The 20,269-nt window shown below is 36.0% G+C and overlaps 1 protein-coding gene across 19 annotated transcripts in view; it reads right to left on the minus strand.

Moving 5' to 3' along the window:
- The window catches only part of LOC106881733 (E3 ubiquitin-protein ligase UBR4-like), a 218,908-nt gene that overhangs the window by 58,269 nt on the left and 140,370 nt on the right, over window positions 1-20,269 (minus strand). For all 19 annotated transcript variants that reach the window (XM_089339693.1, XM_089339687.1, XM_089339685.1 and 16 more), the window contains 14 exons: window positions 19,533-19,646; window positions 17,084-17,200; window positions 14,746-14,913; window positions 13,311-13,388; window positions 10,722-10,769; window positions 9,119-9,295; window positions 7,910-7,988; window positions 7,126-7,314; window positions 5,545-5,737; window positions 3,909-4,056; window positions 3,391-3,476; window positions 2,492-2,579; window positions 1,600-1,728; window positions 163-227 (listed from right to left, as the gene is read on the minus strand). In XM_089339693.1, coding sequence (XP_089195819.1) covers window positions 163-227; window positions 1,600-1,728; window positions 2,492-2,579; window positions 3,391-3,476; window positions 3,909-4,056; window positions 5,545-5,737; window positions 7,126-7,314; window positions 7,910-7,988; window positions 9,119-9,295; window positions 10,722-10,769; window positions 13,311-13,388; window positions 14,746-14,913; window positions 17,084-17,200; window positions 19,533-19,646 — 1,679 coding nt within the window. The remainder of the gene's footprint in view (window positions 1-162; window positions 228-1,599; window positions 1,729-2,491; window positions 2,580-3,390; window positions 3,477-3,908; window positions 4,057-5,544; window positions 5,738-7,125; window positions 7,315-7,909; window positions 7,989-9,118; window positions 9,296-10,721; window positions 10,770-13,310; window positions 13,389-14,745; window positions 14,914-17,083; window positions 17,201-19,532; window positions 19,647-20,269) is intronic.

The following is a 20,269-nucleotide window of genomic DNA, read 5'->3' on the forward strand; positions in this document are numbered from 1 at the left end:
GCAAAAGAGTTCAATAGAATAGTTACAAGATTTTAAAATAAGTGCTGAGATTGATTTGTTCAACTGAAACTCGAGGCAATGCTCCAGCATGGTCACAGCCCAATGGCTGAAACAAGGAAAAAGACAAAACAACAGCAGCACAGAAAGAGTAAACATATTTACTTGTTTTTCAACTCCACCACAGCTTGTACGGATCTATTGTTGTAGTAGATATTCATTACACGCACCTACAAAACCATGAAACAATTGACGTAAATGAAAGGTTTCAGATAATGTGACTCTTTACATACACGCCTTGACCTCCTTCACACATCAGACATTCATCAAATCTTGACCATTACTGTTGACAACACCTACTTCAATTTCCTCAACCAATTCTGCAAACAAACATTAGGCCTAACCTATAAGATTTAGTCTATTACACTTACCAGCTTTCACTTATATCAGTCAAGGGCAAAGTGTGGCCCGTGGGACTTTATAAATAGCATACCCATGAAAAATTACCTTGAATTAATTATTTTTTTTTTGTAGTGCAGCCCACCTGATGATGAACTCAATCTGATGCGACCCACTTCTGAATAAAAAGTTGCCCATACCTGGCTTATATAGACTAATGGTTCAACACCTGCCCCATCACAGGTCTTGTTCAACAAATATGTGAACGATATATTTATTCTCACACCTGCGAGCGAGCTAACTTAATATTTGAAACATGGATGGCTTTAAGATTCAGGACCAAAATCAGAGGGAGGTGCAACCAACACCAAATTTTACAGTAAAGCTATATGCCAATATCAGTATCACTACAGACTAGCTGTCTTTATCAGTGCTAAAGTCAGGTAGACAAAAACATGAATACATATCCATCGCAGGTGCTGCTCAACAGAAAATCAAACCAACCATACCAAGGTGTTCCAAAAAAGGAGAGTTTCAGCTAGGTATCAACAAAACTGTGTTTAACATACCAAAGTAACTTTCTTGGGTGACTTCCACCTTCCCAATCTCAAATAAGCAAAGGATCACATTCAAAACACATATAATCTGTATTGTATGTCCCCAACAAGGTTTTCACAGAATAACTGATCTTTTACCCAATCACTGGGGGAATCTCTAAATGTTGATTTTACGACACAAATGAATTCAGAATTCAATCATAATGTCAAAGTGACACCTTCATTTGCAAACAGATTCATCCGTTGTGGTTTTTGTTGTTTGGACCGATACCTGCCTCAGACCTCTGACCAACAATGTGACAATCCTGTCTTTTTCCTCAGACGCAATTTACGAATCACTAATGTAATTATTATGTGACAGGAGTCACAGGTGACTCATTGGAAAATTTCACAAAATGGCAAATACAAAATGGACACTTATATGATCCATGCAACACAAGCTAAAATAATAGTTAATTAAAACACTTAAAATAGCAGTTAACTGATTATCAATTAAATATGTTTCCAAAGTAAATAACGTTCAGTTTAATATAGGAAATTTATACAACGATAAATTACTTTGATGTCGTTAAAAACATCTTAAAGTAACATGAATAAAAGTTATCTTTTCTCTTTAAAATTATTTTGAAGAACTTAAAGAATTTACCATTTTAGTTCTTTTCAGATCACTTATCCTAAGCGAGATCTTTGAAATGGTGTGACTGCCAACCAATTTTACAATTTGAGTTGTTGTAGTGAATTTAGAATCAACTTTAATAGCAGAAAGCTTCAAGTTCTAAAACAGACAAAAAAAAAGGTGGATCAGAACAAAATCATATCCGTTAAAAAAATTTTTTTTTTTAAATGCATTCAATAGTTTAAAATTAGACATTAATAATATAACTTTCAGAATATGCATATTAAAAGTTAATTCAATCATTTGAACTATTTTACTTTACCATTTACCTAAGTCATCATCATAGTCATCCTTTTTACATCCACTATTCCATACTTGTATGGGTCGGAAGGATCCTTTCCAACACAGCACCTTACTGTTGCGTTCTTATGTCATCTCTTAGGTGAGGTTCAATATCTTGAGGTTATCTTTCACTTCTGTCCCTGTCTTTCTTGGTCTTCCTCTTCCACAGTTTCCTTCCAATTTGACATTCTGGTACTTCTTTACCCATCTGTTAATCTTCCATATAAACATGTCTGCACCAACACACTCTTCATTTTTGCACACTGCAACTGATTCCTTTTACACCTCAACCACGTTCTTCATTATCATTTAACATCACACACACTCACCAAAATCATGCTTGCTTCATTTGTCCCCCCACCTCCACAATGTACTACATCCTCACATCTCATAAGCCAATCACTATCATACTCCCATACCCTTCACCTGAAGAGAGAATTCTCAGGTTGCCAGCAGGGGAGGTAATAAATTCCAAAACTTCTCCAACCCTCAGACCAGTAAAATATTTCAACAGTAATCTTATTTCTTCTAAAATAAATACATTACATTAAAAACAAAAAACGGCAAAGGGTCTACTTACTGCAAAAGGAACTTCTGGATTATTGCAGACAAGACAAGGATCACTCTCTAAATAATAGCCATCAAAATCAACCAAACCTTGAAGCATACTGCAAGAGACAAATATTTACACAAACAGTTGGTTATAGCTGAGTAGACAAGATCATTTCGAAAATTTAATTGTGTCGTGTTATGGATACAGTTTAACCCTTTTGTTACCAACCCAGCTGAAACCGGATCTGTCTTGTTTTCTTAAGTTTTGAATTAAAATCTTCCGCCAAACCTTAGTCACAATTTATGTTCTTAACACTAGCTGAATGATAACTAAGTTATTTTACTAAATTCTTTGTTATATTTAAAATTAATTGAAAGAAACACAGAGCATCTCAACAGCAATATGGTAACAAAAGGGTTAAAATATATAATAGAGAAACAATTCTTAACCTTTTGGTACCAACCCGGCTGAAATTGCCTCTGGCTCCGAGTACAAATGTCTTGTTTTCATAAGTTTTGAATTAAAATCTTCCACCAAACCTTAGTCACAATTTATGATCCTAACACTAGCTGAATGATAACTAAGTTATTTTACTAAATCCTTTGTTGTATTTAAAGTAATTGAAAGAAATACAGAGCATCTCAAAATAATTACAGTAATGAAAGGGTTAAAAAGTAAATGAATCTTCAAGTAATATAGTGTTGGCTTCTGTTTTATATTAATATAGTTTTATAGCAGAATGATGATGCATTTAGGGAGATGCCACAAATATTTGGAATTTAGAACATTTTCTTACTATTGAGCAGATATTATCATCACAGAATAATGATTTTCATTTATTAAACAGGTAGATTTTTAATATGCTATCACACACTAAAATATATAACAAAAAGATATACAATTAATATTTATTCATTAATTCTTACTTATAAATTGTGGCATTTGGATGGTTGGCTAATATCTGGTTTTCTTCCTTTAGAACAGATACTGCTTTTTCTAAATACTCTTGGATCTGGAAGGAGGAAAAAAAAAAAAAAAAATTTTTAATTATAAAAAAATAAGTAAATTATCATAAAAATAAAATACTCAATGAATTTAACCAACAAAGCAAAATTTATTTTAGTGGAATTAAAAAGGGATGAAAAATACAAAGTAAATTTTAACATGGAACAAAGAAGGAAGCTAATATTTTGAATATTGCAGGGTCTTCGTTGAAGGCACATATAACACGAGAGACAGCCAGTTTTGTCAGCGAGCCACTGAAGGTGTCTTACAAAATATAGTCATTCTCCTTTTCAGGTCAAAGATAGAAATCCAAAGACCTGATACAAAAAATACACACTGAAATAATTTGATATATGTGAGATGTTTAAAACTGGAAAAAAAAACCAAAAAAAAACCCCAACAGCATATCATTAAAAAATAGTTAATTGAATAAACCAACCTTTTTATCGGATTTTTGACTTGTTTTCAACACAAAGAAGCCAAGAAGATCAACAAATTGAGCAGCTTTGCGACCATAGAGAGGTAGTTCTTTCCATAAACTCCACAGTAATTCTAACAAACTTTGTTGCTGGTCAATGGTGGAGTTTCTGAATAAAAATTACAAAGTTGAATAAACGTGAAGGAGTTGCATCAGGATCATATTATATAATCAGCTACGAAATACCTTTTATTAGATCTATATGATTACAGTCAAAATGTTGTAAAAAAAAGCCCCTTCGGTAATAAATGACTATGGGATTGCACCTAGAAAGTTCCCCCACAAGGCACAAGTCCAGGCAAGGTTGTTTATGGAAGACCAGCAGTCACCAACTTTCCCTCTCCACACCACCGATGTTATCCAAGGGAAGGGCAAAAACCAATGCAACTTGGTACCAGTGACGTTGCAACTCATTTCTACAGGTGAGTGAACTGGAGCAACGAAAAAATAAAAAGTCTTGCTCAAGAACACAACATACAGCCCAGTCCAGGAATCGAACTTACTACCCCGTGCTTGATGATCTAAGCACCGAGCCATGTACCTTCACTCAAAAACTAATCTTTAAAATAGGGCAGTAGATAAATTATTAAATAATGTGAACGTATGTTTAAAAGTTCTTAGTGTTTGTAGCTGTACTTTTGAAATCAAAAGTGAAATAGAGAATATGAGAAACTGAATAAGATTATTGTTGGCGTTAGGAAGGGCATCTAGCTGTAGAAACACTGCCAGATGAGATTGGGGCTTCGTGCAGCCTCCTGGCTTCCCAGACGCCAGTTGAACTGTCCAACCCATGCCAGCATGGAAAACGGACGTATGATGATGATAGTAATGACTGATTGCATTTTAACCGGCCACAACCAGCCCAAATATTCTGTGTTTTATGTTTAAACTGACCAGATTCAACTTTCCACACCTACTCTACAATGTCATTCTAAAAATATACAAGCACATCATTGCAATATTGAAGCTGCAAGAGAATGCCTAATAAATTCAAAACAATGGGCTGTGCGTGAGAAGACCCGGCAAGCCAAGTAAGATCGTTGCCAGTGCCCCTGGACTGGTTCTTGTGCGGGTGGCACATGAGATGCACCATTTTGAGCGTGGCCGTTGCCAGTACCGCCTGACTGGCTCCTGTAGGATTTTCGAGCGAGATCGTTGCCAGTGCCCCTGGACTGGCTTGTGCGGGTGGCACATAAAAGACACCATTTCGAGCGTGGCCGTTTTCGTGCGGGTGACACGTAAAAGCACCCACTACACTCTCTGAGTGGTTGGCGTTAGGAAGGGCATCCAGCTGTAGAAACTCTGCCAAATCAGACTGGAGCCTGGTGTTGCCATCCGGTTTCACCAGTCCTCAGTCAAATCGTCCAACCCATGCTAGCATGGAAAGCGGACGTTAAACGATGATGATGATGATGAATGTAAATAGATAAGCATTACATTTGACAGAGAAATCTGATTGCTAAAAGGTTAAAGTGATATAAACTAAGATTCTAAGGAATAATTTTTTTTAAAAACTCTAAAGATTAATCTCATATTCAAAACATTGGTGTAAAAAAAAAAAAAAAGTAATACAATAGAATATTAAAAAAAGAAAGACCTGTAAATCTGCAGAATAAGCGTGTGTGCTTGCCAGCGACAGCTAGTTGAGTTGGACTCTAAGAGGAAGGAGCGCACAAACTTCATAAGGAGGGCATGGTCCACCGTTTGGTTAAGTTGCTGCACCAGGTCATAGCAGAGCTGCTCATCCATCTGCTGCTGGAATTGGCGTTGGCCATTATCCTCATTAGCTTCTGTCATAAAGAAATATAGAACTTGAGTGAATATATATCTATAATAATAAATGGTAAGTTTGTGTGTTGGGGAATTTGTTACTTTAACTCCTCCAAGACTATCCAACAGACCTTGAGGAAACTTGATACATGTGTGGGGGGGGGCTTATGCCCATGCGGTCACTTACGCACTTGGAATTTTTTTTAAAATCAATTTTTAATCAGCATCGATTTTTCAAAAAAATCGTAAAATTTGGGCATTTTTCGCACTAGCCATCATGACATCAATTTGATGAAAAATGTTTCATGTGTATAAACAGACAGCTTATTAACGGTAATCTATTTAACATTTGCTAATTCTTCATTTCAATGCAAATTGTTTAGATTTGCTAAAACTTATTATTTCAATTCGTTGTTTTAATTCTAGAGTTTCAGGTTTTGCTTAGCTAAGAGCATTTTATTTCTCAAGCAAAATTTAGGCGCCAATTTCACGAAATCTGTTCCAAAGAGTAAAATTTCGCCATTTTACACACATGCACAAAAATGACAACACGGGTTTGCTACCAAACTCTGCTCATTTTTTCATCAAATTGGTCCTACCCATTAATATAGATTTTTAATTTTTGAAAAATGCCGAAATTTGATGAAAACAGACATCTTATTAACAGTAATTTATTACCGGATATCTTAGCTAGTATATACATGTATATATATATATAATCAACATTATAACAACTCATTTTATTTATAGAGATAGTATGGTTTGTATCTGTGAGATTGACAAAATATATAAACCTAATTATCATTTTATAAAGTATCAACTCACTCACCATTCATTACTGACATTTGAACTGGTAAATAGTTAATTGAAGAAAACTCCAATCCAACAATGTCTATAGTCCTTTAGAATGGGGAAAGAATTTTCCCCCTTTTTGACTGCTCTCACACCTCACTTTTTTATTAGCAGACAAGCAAGAACATACGAACATGCTATGCAGCATGGCAGCGAACCTGACTGAAAGACTCTGCAGCAGAATTTAACTGAAGTTTTAACGTTCATGTTAATGTCGTTCTTTTTTTTGCCATGTTTAGCATGGGTGAGACAAGTACATATTACTGAGGCATTGTCTTACAGTAGAATGCTCTTTCTCTCACTAACCCATACCTGTTTATCAACTAAGGGCTTTTTTAAAAATTTTATTTTATTTTATTTCACATGTTCACATGTTTTTAAATTAAAACTTTCCAATCAAAACTTCATGTTAATTTATGATCCAAACACCAGCTTCATAATGAATGATTTTGCTCAATTCTTCATCGTTTTCAAACTTAATTGAAACAAAAGCAGAGCATATGTCACTACAAATAAGGTAACAAAAAGGTTAAGCAATGAGCCATGTATTAATTACCTGTATTCATATTAGGTGCAGAATCTTTTTCTTTCTTGCGCTTAGTAGGAGATCCACAGCTATTAGAACTTGAACCTGCTAGCTGAGTTATCTTTGAGCCACACACAGCTGACTGGAGCAGCTGTAGCAAGACAGGGGCAACACCTTCATCAAGCATGATGCTTGCTTTCATCAAAAACACAAGGATATCTGCAAAGAAACAAAACACACAACATGACAAATTTACTGTCTACATTCTTCATCTGAGTCAGTTCGTATGTTAGTTTCATCATCGTCATTTAACGTCCGCTTTCCATGCTGGCATGGGTTGGACGGTTTGACCGAGGACTGGCAAGCTGGGAGGCTGCACCAAGCTCCAGTCTGATCTGGCAAGGTTTCTACAGCTGGTTGCCCTTCCTAATGACAACCAATCTGAGAGTGTAGTGGGTGCTTTTTACATGCCACCAGCACAAGAGCCAGTCAGGAGGAACTGGCATCAGCCATGCTCAAATGGTGCTTTTTATGTGCTACTGGTATGGGGGCCAGTCAGGAGGAACTGGCATTGGCCACACTCGAATGGGGCTTTTTACATGTCACTAGCATGGGTGCCAGTCAGGTGACATTGGCTAAATAAGCATTGCATTTGACAAAGTAATCTGAATGCTAAAGAGTTAGGGTTTCCCTGTTCTCATATAAACACTAGAAGATTACTCTCAGTGCAGACAACTATTTTAGAGTTTACTGTGTGAAGTCACTTGAAGAACATCTGACACAACTTGAAAAGAAATCTTGAGAAAACTCTTACCAGTTTCCTTCTGGCAAAACAGCTGCCAATTGTTAGCACGTGTAGTGGCAATTTCAGAGCATTGCTTCAAATGTTCAATCTGAAATAGAAAACATTTTATTAATTACTTAATTCCAGTTTGTAAATTCTGATTAAAAGTGTAATATAAAAATTTAACTGAAAACATTTGTGACATAAAAAAAAAAAAGTTAAAGTCCTCAGAAGATAGGCGCAGGAGTGGCTGTGTGGTAAGTAGCTTGCTTACCAACCACATGGTTCCAGGTTCATTCCCACTGCGTGGCACCTTGGGCAAGTGTCTTCTACTATAGCCTCAGGTCGACCAAAGCCTTGTGAGTGGATTTGGTAGACAGAAACTGAAAGAAGCCCGTCATATATATGTATATGTCTGTGTTTGTCCCCCCAACATCGCTTGACAACCGATGCTGGTGTGTTTACGTCCCCGTAACTTAGCGGTTCGGCAAAAGAGACTGATAGAATAAGTACTAGGCATCCAAAGAATAAGTCCTGGGGTCGAGTTGCTCGACTAAAGGCGGTGCTCCAGCATGGCCACAGTCAGGTGACTGAAACAAGTAAAAGAGTAAAAGAGAGAAGAGCCTGAAAATTTCAGATTTTCACCCAGTCATCCTTCTTCACCCCTCACTATTCCTGGGAAGTAGATTCCTCAGGCATCTCCTTCCTTCCAAAGGGTTCTATCAGAAGCAACCATCATTACACTTTCCTGCTGGGTTTCCAAACGCAAACATCTGAGACGATAGATATTATCCAGCCATCTTGCTCTTGGCGTACCCCCGTATTCCTTGCCAATTAGCTCAGCTTGAAGAATCCGTCATGTGATTATTTTCTGTGACATTCTAATCTCATGTCCATATACTGGAACTGTGACCGTTCAGAATTTGTACTTCTAAAATTTATAAATTCATCTTATTTGTTTGCATTTCATTAATTCCCACAAGTCATCACTCTCAATTAACTTAATCCTTAACGAAATAAGTAACAATAGCCAGTTCTCCTCTTCTTTTTAACAAAACAAGAATAAAAAAAACCCCCAAAAAACTCAATATGGTCAGAGGAGAAGGGTCTACATATTTATTAGCAAATATTACATTTGTATGGGTCATTTTGAATTTTTGCTTTCAACTAGAAAACTTCTTGAATAATAATAATGTAGAAATAAAAAAGTATTCAACTTCCAAAAACATGAACATTTACCATTGTGAGAAGAGTATCGTATGGTAGTATAATGGTGCCAAGGAACATATCAGCAGCCGTTACATCTAAACCACTCTTATGGCAAATTTCCATAACTGATTTCAGATGAGACTCAAGCGCATGTAAGTCACGAAGTTGGCGATATTTCTCTTTTGAACCACAGATGAAAAGTAGCAACTAAATAAACAAAAAAGAAAATTGAGAAATTAATGTCATTTAAACAGAGGAGAAAAAAAAGAAAGGAAAAAATCTACTTTCTCTTTTTATCGTTTCTTTAAACGAAAATGTTGCAGTAGAACTGTTAGTGAACACTGCACAGAAAGAGCTATGAACATTCTAATTATTATATAAAGGATTAACTTAAAGTCAACAGTTTTTTTTTGTGTTTTTGAATGGCTATGATACATCTTCAACATTGTAATTGATTAAAATCAAATATTTTTGAAAATTGATGAAAAAAAAAAAAGTATACGTGAGCATCATTAATATTTTAATATGTATTTCATCATGTTATCACAGATTTAATTTATTTACAGTACAGCATTTTTGATAGTCATTTCCAATAAACACCATTCTCGCCAATGATCTCCAAGTCCACTTATCCACTCTCACCACCTCTCTTATATTTCACAATTATGAGTTCATAATACCTTAACATCCAGTGTCCAGAGTATGCAGAGACTTAACATCCAGTGTCCAAAGTATGCAGGATTGGGTTTCAATTCTCATCCAACATACTAAGTATGGCTTCTGGATTTTCGTACTCAAGAACTTTAAACCACTTTTTGCCAGTCTGAAAAATCAGAACTGAACCAATCTGGGAGATTTTACAATGGAATTCAGGTTATCAGCTCATAACATGCTAAAGACTGAAAATTATTGGCATAGCACTTGCATAACTTCATGAAGGGAACAATTAACTAGAATAGTACCCCAGTTGCCTGAAGCTTTCAGCAGCTCATCAACCATTTATGTATTCTCATTATTAATTGCTTCATTCACTATGCCTATACTATCCTGCATGGTTTGTCACGAAGGAGATGATCATCCTATCATTGAAGCTGTGCTATGTTCTAAGCCAACACCCTTAATGCTACCACTAACTCAGTTTACCTAGCCATAAACAGATGACAACATATTGATACATTACAAACCAAAAGACATCTGCAAAATGGGACAACTGGCTAATTTATGATATGAATACTATGTATTTGTATGTTGTTGTTTAGTCTCAGGTCAGCTTGAACCAGGCAGAATTATAATGAAAAGCTTTCTAGAACTAGGCACAATGTACCTAACACTATATCATCAAATATGACCCCCCCCCCCCCAAGACCGGAGAGAGTGGTTTGAAAGAGATTTGTGAGTTAATGTTGAAAGCAAGATCATCATCATCATCATCAAAATGATGTATGGTTAAGAGAAATGAAGAAATACTATAGTGCAGATCAATATGATTACGAGTCTAGAAATCAGATGTCAAAGTAGTGGTGGTGTGTGGACTTGAAAGCTGGTGGTGGGGCTGTTTGACAATAAAATGTGTGATTGTATTACTTGTAAGAGAAGAAAATAAATAGGAAATTTAGGATAAATGTTTGCTTACTTTTCTTACTTGCCTCTTCACATAAGGTGTTTGAGGTGTCATCATGTACTGAAAGAAAGAAAAATGTTAACAATATAAAACAAACTTTTATAAACACAGTTACAAATATATATTCATTTTCCCATTCATTATATATGTGTGCGTGCGCATGTGTGTATGTATATATATATATATACATACAATTAAACTTAAAAGGAAATGCAGAGGCACACACTATGAGTGGAAACTGTTCAATATAGATCTCTGGGAAGTGGGTAGTTTGTTGTGTGAAGTGTGTGCATGTATGTGTATATCGTGGCACTCCGTCGGTTACGACGAGGGTTCCAGTTGATCCGATCAACAGGACAACCTGCTCGTGAAATTAACTTGCAAGTGGCTGAGCCCTACACAGACATGTGTACCCTTAATGTAGTTCTCGGAGGAGATTCAGCATGACACAGAGTATGACAAGGCTGGCCCTTTTGAAATACAGGTACAACAGAAATAGGAAAAAAGAGTGAGAGAAAGTTGTGGTGAAAGAGTACAGCAGGGTTCGCCACCACTCCGTTTTCGTTCAATAAACACTCACAACGCCTGGTCTGGGAATCGAAACTGCAATCCTACGACCGCCAGTCCGCTGCCCTAACCACTGGGCCATTGCGCCTCCACATTTGTGTATATAATCTGTAGGGAAGCAGACAATGATTTTAGGCAAGAATAAATCTCAAGAGGACATTAAAGATCCTCATTTACTGCAAAGTTAAGAGAAGTGATAACTAAATGAAATGTCAGACAGTTTGAATGGATAATTTCTATCTGTGGTTTTTAGGAAAGTCATAAAAAACTCTTTGGCTATGTTTTTTGCAGTAGATATTAATTCTTTGTTTGGAATGGGTCTTTATTGCTGTTTAATCTCAAGACAGTCCAGACCAAACAGATTGATGATCATTCATCTTTCCTCCTATCAGATAAAAATAGTTGTAATGTAGCATCACAGTATTAATGCAGAGATGCTGAAGAACTGGTGAGATCATCATTGTTTAGCATCTGTATTCCATATTGGCAAGGATTGGATGGTTTGACAAGATCCAACCAGTCAAAGGACTGTGTCGAGCTCCTGTGCCTGCTTTGTTGATGGTTTCTATGTTTGGATGTCCTTCCTAATGCCAACCACTATACAGAGTTAACTGGGTGTTTCTTTTGCATCACCAAGTAGCTCACAAAGAAAAACCCCTTGATTAGGGCAAAGATGGATCGAAACCCAGGGAGGTGGCTTGTAACAGGTGGCAAGAGGTAAGAGTAGGAGGGAGATATTGTTGATATTTCTGAGATTGTCTCCTAGACTGACTATTGGCTTTTTCTTTTTTTTTTGTATGGACTTAAGTTCAACACGTGTTGCCTTGGTTTATAATCATATGTTATTTGGCTGAAATTTCAAGTGTGTCTATATTGTAAAGTATTAGTCAAACATTTATATTCTCTAGATCTCTCTCACTTATCTGATACACATGAATCATAGGCAAAACAGAAGCTCATAGTTTCCATAGGCACCTAATATGTTCGTTCATTCATTTAACATTGGTTTCCATGGTAGCATGGCTTAGGCTGGACAGAGGCGGGGAGATAGTTGAAACAGGAGTTTTAGGTTGGATGCTCGTCATACTGCCAGCCCTTACTTGTTTATCAAGTACGGGGCTTTTTTTCTTTTTTCTTTTGTTATTCCAGAGGAATTTGAAAAGCATTTGTTGACAAAATACACAACAAATAGTCTGTGTGGATGTGAGTAAATGAATAAAAAAAAAAGTTCTAGCTTTGATTTTCTGAATGCAGAGATTACACTAAAAATAGGGAGAAAAAATCAATAAATTGTTTTATTCTTCAAATAATTTCCCATCCTCAACCATGTTAAAACAGAAAAACAGTCAAGAAACAAATGATAAGTTATTGATTTTCTATATCTGGTGTAATCTCTGCATTCAGAAAAATAAAATGAAAACAGGATTTGGTTGTGGTTGCTTTATCAGAGAATTGAAATGAAATACTAGAGAGAGAGAGAGAGCATAGTGTAGTCTAGCTAAAAATAATCTGCACATATAAAGGCAATAAATACATATTTTTAGTGATGAACTTGAAGTAGATAAACCTTTAATTAATAGCATGTAAATATAAGATTAAAAATCCCTTTGGATACAACAAATCACACAGGTATCTGACATTTTCTATTCAAGTGAATTTTTTAAAACAATATTTACATGTTATTAAACTGGCTTTGTCTTTCGTCCCTTTGGAGTCAATAAAACAAGTAGCAGTTGAGCACTGGGGGAAATGTAATCAAAAAAGGATTTATAGCTTTATCTACTTCAAGTTCAACTATAAAAAAAAAAGTCTCTGAGGGTTGCTTAATTCTCATGGATGTAAACAATATATATTTTTCGTTTCAGAGATGGACATGGTACATATTTTTGAAACAATTTTTATAATCAATTATTCTCTAAATTAATCAAGATAATTATTTTTTAAATAAAACAAGCATGAATTTTTTTTTCTTCAATGTACTACTATTACATTCCAAAATTTATTGACACTAAAAAAAGAAAAGAAAATACTCACTTCTGAAAGTATACTAAACCAACCATCTTCAAATACAGGTGCTGGAATTCCAGTATTTGAATCAGCAATTTTTTTCAACTAAAAAATTTAAAAAAACATAAATAAATAAAAATTGCTTCAAAATGAATAATTATTAATTTATTAACTCTTTTGTTTTTAGTGAAATACACTGCCTTTTGTTTCATTTTGAAAATAATGAAGAATTTAGTCAAATAACTTTGTCGTTATTAACTTGGGGTTGTGAACATAAATTAACATGAAATTTTGATGGAAAGTTTTAATTTACGGAGATGTACTTGCATAGCAAGTGACCTGATCTGAGATCGTGTGCTGGAACGAAAACAAGTGCAGCGTGGAAGGTGTTTATAAGCCATTTAAAATAACACACAAAAGTTGCAGCACAGAATTTTGTCAGTGAACAGGTCGCGGTCTCAAAGCGACGAAAATATTTTGACAAATTAAATTTAAATGTTGAAGTGAATCTAACGGCCTTTGTGTGTTATTTTAAATGGCTTATAAACACCTTCCACACTGCAATAGTTTTAATTTAGATTCTTTTAAAAGAGAGAATTTGTCTCAAGGACCTTCGATGGTTTCAGGTAGGTTCATAGTAAAAGAGTTAATCCTTTTGTTACTGTATTTCTGTTGAAATACTCTGCCTCTGTTTCAATTTTGAAAATAATGAAGAAAAATCTAGTGACATATTTTTGCCTTATTAAGTTGTTGCTTGAAACATTAATTAACATGCAATTTTGATGGAAGGTTTTAATTTAGATCACTTTAAAACGGGAAGCTTGTATCATAAAAGCAGGGGTGGTTTCAAAAGGTTAAACAGGGAAAAAAGGCAAACATTCATCATCATCATCATCATTTAACATCCGCTTTCCATGCTAGCATGGGTTGGACGATTTGACTGAGGACTGGTGAACCAGGTGGCTACACCAGGCTCCAATCTGATTTGGCAGATTTCTACAGTTGGATGCCTTTCCTAACGCCAACCACTCCGAGAGTGTAGTGGGTGCTTTTATGTGCCACCAGCATGAAGGCCAGTCAGGCGGTACTGGCAACGGCCTCGCTCGAAATGGTGTATTTTACGTGCCACCTGCACAGGATCCAGTCCAGCAGCACTGGCAACGATTTGGCTTGAATGTCTTTTCACGTGCCAGGAAGGCGACGTTTGTAACGATCACGCTATAATGGCGCTATTTACGTGCCACCGGCACGGAAGCCAGACTGCCAAAGAGTATTAGAAACATCATTCAAGAGAAATAGCTACCATAAGGAATTGAAACTGGCTCTTAATTTTCGCTAGTTGGTCATTTACTTCTCATCTAGATATGTAATGGTTTCAAACTGACAAATCATTAAAATTACTATTGTTTTTTAAATGATACAAAAGTTTATGCAAACTAGAATTAGAAAATTACTAAAATACCTGATAAGGAAGTCTGAGAACCATTTCAGTTAACAACTGGGGATAATCCTCAAAGACATCATTAGCATGACCTTTGACATATGGTCTCAGGAAGAAAGGTGTCATGTCAGGTGGTGGCCACATCGGGTGGGGTTTCAAAAGTTGGCCTGGGAGATTAGATCCTTCATCCTGAGGTAAAGCAAAAAAAAACAAATTAAATATTGTAAAATGCCAATATAAAAAACATGATCACTATTTTCCTCCTTTCAATAAATGATTACATTACACACCACTATAATAAATATATATACATATCATCATCATCAACATCATCGTTTAACGTCCGCTTTCCATGCTAGCATGGGTTGGACGATTTGACTGAGGGCTGGTGAAACCAGATGGCTACACCAGGCTCCAATCTGATTTGGCAGAGTTTCTACAACTGGATGCCCTTCCTAATGCCAACCACTCAGAGAGTGTAGTGGGTGCTTTTACGTGTCACCCGCACGAAGGCCAGTCAGGCGGTACTAGCAACAGCCACGCTCAAAATGGTGTATTTTATGTGCCACCCGCACAAGAGCCAGTCCAGGGGTACTGGCAACGATCTCACTCGAAAATCCTTAAATCATTAAATACGTTGTGGTTTAAAAAATATATATAAATAGAAGTAGCATGTTGGTTTGTTTCACCATTCTCTATTATTTTCCATATGATACAGTGGTTCCCAAACTTTTTAGAGACGCAACCCACTATTTATGACACCAGTTTATGGCGACCCACAAAACTCTACTGGGTAAAAACATTAATGAAAGAAACAAATTTATTTCAGATTACATTTTCATTGAGGCCTGTGAGAAGGATGAGCCTGTTTCTTGCTACGCTCAATAATAGAATTAACATCAGGTTCAATGCATGATAGTTTCAGCCGTAAAGAATTTGAGAGCTGCAGTTTATTTCGAAATTTGCTTTTAATCCCAACCATTGCTGAAAATCCAGCTTCACAATTATAAGATGACGCGAAAGGGAGAAGTACTTTTAATGCTTCGGTGGAAATGATTGGGTACGGGGCTTGAAGAGATGCCCAGAACTGTACCAATTTTCGGGTCATTTTCAATACCAGTCTGGTATTGAAAACATGAGTCTTGAACTATCTCGATAGACAGCAGTTAATCAAAGCTAATGCGTAATTTTATTACTTTTTGCGACCCATCAGTGGGTCGCGACTCATAGTTTGGGAACCACTGATCTAATATATATAGTTTTCTGTTATTCTCTATATTAATGCATGTATAAAGTAGTTGTAATAAGATTATTTACAGCTTACAATTCATCTTTCCATAAACACAAGCGGAATGCAAATTGGTTCATAGAAGTATTCTACATTCATTCAGGCATTTAACATTCCACTCCACCCATGCTAGAATGGTTTGGATGTGAATTGATTTAGAGGTAGGATTTTATGGCAAGATGCTCTTGCTGTCACTTCCTTCACCCGATTTCAGATAAAAGACTTTTATATACCATAAATCTTCAAGAAGCACATAATGTTAATATGACTACTGCTTCACTAAAATGGTGACAATGAAAATATGTTACTGTTTCAAGTGAAGAAGGGTTTATGCTGACATGACTAGTTAACATTACAACCAGTTACTCTGTGCTTTCAAAGACCCATGAAATATAAAAAGACTATCCACATAATACCTCCAGATTCTTTCAAAAACTAACTAAATGATTATAGTTAAATTTAGAATAGACTGATTTATACCAACTAAAAGTTCTCAAATGGGCACACAAACATGTAGAATGAAAGTGAAAAGGCCAAAATGCCTCTGGTGTTCTTGCTAGCCACTACTGCGATGAATTTTCATCTCTCTTTGATATTTAGTGTGTTTTTAATACAGTAACTCCATAACAGATGCTATCTCAGGACAAATACTGCAGGAACTGGCCTATCAACAATGTGTATACATTAAGTATGATATACAGATACAGATGGCCATTTTAATTACTAGAAAGCAATTTAAATATAATTTGCATTTCTCTGCCACAGATATTATAATGAATATTAAGAAAAAAAAAAAACTCAAAGCTAAAAGAATAAATTTAAATGCATTGAATACAAATGTTACTGTCCACCAACAGAGACAAAAGCTGACATTAAGCTAAAATTAGCTTCAATTATATCAGATATTTCTTCTTTTATTAACAGAGTGTTAATAAATACTATCAAAAATTTCATTAATTTCACACGCAATAATTCTTTAAACATTTTACAATTCTAATAATTAAAAATTTCTTTAAAAAAAAAAAAAAGGTAATATTATAGAAATGAAGCTTAGAAAGTTTATAGTTTTACCTCATCTCCATTGTATTGCTTCCAATAAGGTAACAAGTTATGGAGGGCAGTCAAACAGTAGTCAATTGCTCCACAAGCTAACAAGGCACTTGCTGCATTAAGGTTTATGAATGAGTTCTAAAACGATGCAAAAGAGGCAAAGAGTTTAGTCAAAAAAAATTCACAGAATACAGCTGTTATCATCATCATCATCATCACAACCATCATTCAAATGTTCACTCTTCCATGGTCACAAGGGTCAGGCAGAATTTGTTGAGGATGAATGTCCTTCAGTTGCCAACCCTCACCCGTTCCCAAGCAAAGTAATATTTTCTCCATGGCCAGACATGTTTTCTGGGAAGATTGAAAATAAAAGATACCACCTGTATGGCAGTGACACTTGTTTACAACTATCATGAGATGTGAAGACAACATAAATATGCACATACACACACACACACAAACATATACTGTTCCGTGATAGAAAATTCAACAAAAAAAGTACTCCATCTAATGAGAGATAATTATTTATTGAAAGGGCACAATACATATACTCTTTTACTTGTTTCAGTCATTTGACTGCGGCCATGCTGGAGCACCGCCTTTAGTCGAGCAAATCGACCCCAGGACTTCTTTGTAAGCCTAGTACTTATTCTATCAGTCTCTTTTTGCTGAACCGCTAAGTTACGGGGATGTAAACACACCAGCATCGGTTGTCAAGCGATGATGGCGGGACAAACACAGACACACATACATATATATATATACATATATATATACGACAGGCTTCTTTCAGTTTCGGTCTACCAAATCCACTCACAAGGCTTTGGTCGGTCCGAGGCTATAGTAGAAGACACTTGCCCAAGGTGTCACGCAGTGGGAATGAACCCGGAACCATGTGGTTGGTAAGCAAGCTACTTACCACACAGCCACTCCTGCGCATATATTAAAGTGCTACTAATCGTTGAGAAATATCTCAAATATATTCATCAATTGAGATGATATCTCAAATACAGTTTTGTTAGTTTAGTATAGGAAGGGAGAGCTTTGTTTTACTCATGCTAAGAAAAAAGTAAGAGGTAAAGGAGTGTTTTTTGTCTGCAGGTACTCCTCTAAGAAAGTAGGGTGGTACCAATTGTTAATGAATCGGTAAATAAATAAACATACAAACGAGTCAGATTGACTTTTCTTTTTATAGCTCACATCAAACATAGTCTTTTATTCTTTTACTTGTTTCAGTCATTTGACTGCTGCCATGCTGGAGCAGCGCCTTTAGTTGAGCAAATCAACCCCAGGACTTATTCTTTGTAAGCCTAGTACTTATTTTATCAGTCTCTTTTGCCAAACCACTAAGTTATGGGGATATAAACACACCAATGTCGGTTGTCAAGTGATAGTGGGGAGATAAACACAGACACACAAACATACACACACACACATACACACACATATACACACACACACACACACACACACACACATATATACACACACACACACAACAGGCTTCTTTCAGTTTCCGTCTACCAAATCCTCTCACAAGGCTTTGGTCAGCCCGAGGCTATAGTAGAAGACACTTGCCCAAGGTGCCACGCAGGGGGACTGAACCCAGAACTACATGGTTGTTAAGCAAGCTACTTACCACACAGCCACACCTGCACCTACATAACTCATTTCTTTTTTAAACTAGTTTTAGATTGTGGCCATGCTGGGGCACAGCCTGGAAGGGTTTAGTTGAACAAAAATCAACCCCAGTACTTACTTTTTTAAAAAGGCTGGTACTTATTCTATTGGTCACTTTTTACTGAATTGCTAAGTTAATGGGCACATCCATAAACCAGTACTGGTTGTCAAGTAGTGATGGAGGACAAAGACACACACATGGTGGGCTTCCACACAGTTTCTGTTAACCAAACTCAATCACAAAGCATTGATTGACCTGGACCCAGAGCTACAGCTGAAGACACTTGCCCAAAGGTGCAGTACAATGGGATTGAGCCTGAAAGCCTGTGGTTGTAAAAGGAACTTCTTAACCATACAGCCATACCAACACTAAAAGCAAAATGAATCAGCTAGAATCTAGGGGTCTTCAAACTTTTTAACTTGCAGATCCCTTTATATTTCAGGCTTTACCTTAGGGACCCCCTTATAAACGCTTATGAAATTTAAACATAAATATTTGCTTAAAATAACATATTTTTACATTTATTTATTTAACAGTATTTAACAAATAGGTTTATTGTCAATTAAAAGATTTTGATTAAAAAACATATATAAAATCAAATTGCCCATAAAAAGTATTTGCTGTCCACAGACCCCCTGTCTTGTCCTTGCGGACCCCCTGTGGTCCGCGGACCACAGTTTGAAAACCCGAGCTAGATGATGGTGGTGGATTAGATGGAATGAAAGGTAGAGTTAAACTGATATGCAAATGAGTAATGTCTAAAGAGAAGGAGTAGAGATTCTTTACCTCAGACGTTGATCGAGTGCCAGCTTTGGTGCGAGACAGCAAGACACTGAAAAGTCTTAATAAGGCTAACTTCACTTCATGGTATTTTGATCTTTCAGAAATGTGATCCAATTCCTGCAAATTATAAAGAAATGTCCATGGACAAGTGGAGAGCTTAGTAACCTGACAATGAAATAGTTTGGAACAAAATAGGGGTCACAGAAAACATGAATCAGAAAACAAGAAAAAAGGAACATTTTTTTTTTTTTTGCACAAATGAAATAAAAGTATTTGTTTCATATGCAACACAAGCTTTTTTAGCCCTTTAACATTTAAACCAGCCATATCCAGCCCAAAATATTCAATCTATTTTATGTTAAACCCAGCAAGATCCAGCCTCTTACACTGACTCTATGATGTCATTCTCACACCATTGAAATTTTAAAGCTGTGAAATAATGCATGAGGAATTCAAAACAATGTGAACGAATAAGCATTATATTCAACAGAATAATCTGAATGTTAAAGGGTTGAGATTTGAGATATTACCGAGCAAAACCACAGAGATGCATTTGCATAGCAAGTGCTTGGATTGGAGATCACGTGCTGAAGCCGAAATGCACAATATTTTTGTCGGTAAACAAGTTGCAGTCTCAAGCAATGAACATTCTAACACCATATTACAAACAAATGTTTGAGATGATGGGTTTGTGTGTTTCTGAAGGACTAATTTATATATTCCACACTTCAATCTCTTGA

The sequence above is a fragment of the Octopus bimaculoides genome, chromosome 22 (assembly GCF_046866305.1).
Source record: "Octopus bimaculoides isolate indiv1 chromosome 22, ASM4686630v1, whole genome shotgun sequence".
Classification (NCBI taxonomy): domain Eukaryota; kingdom Metazoa; phylum Mollusca; class Cephalopoda; order Octopoda; family Octopodidae; genus Octopus; species Octopus bimaculoides.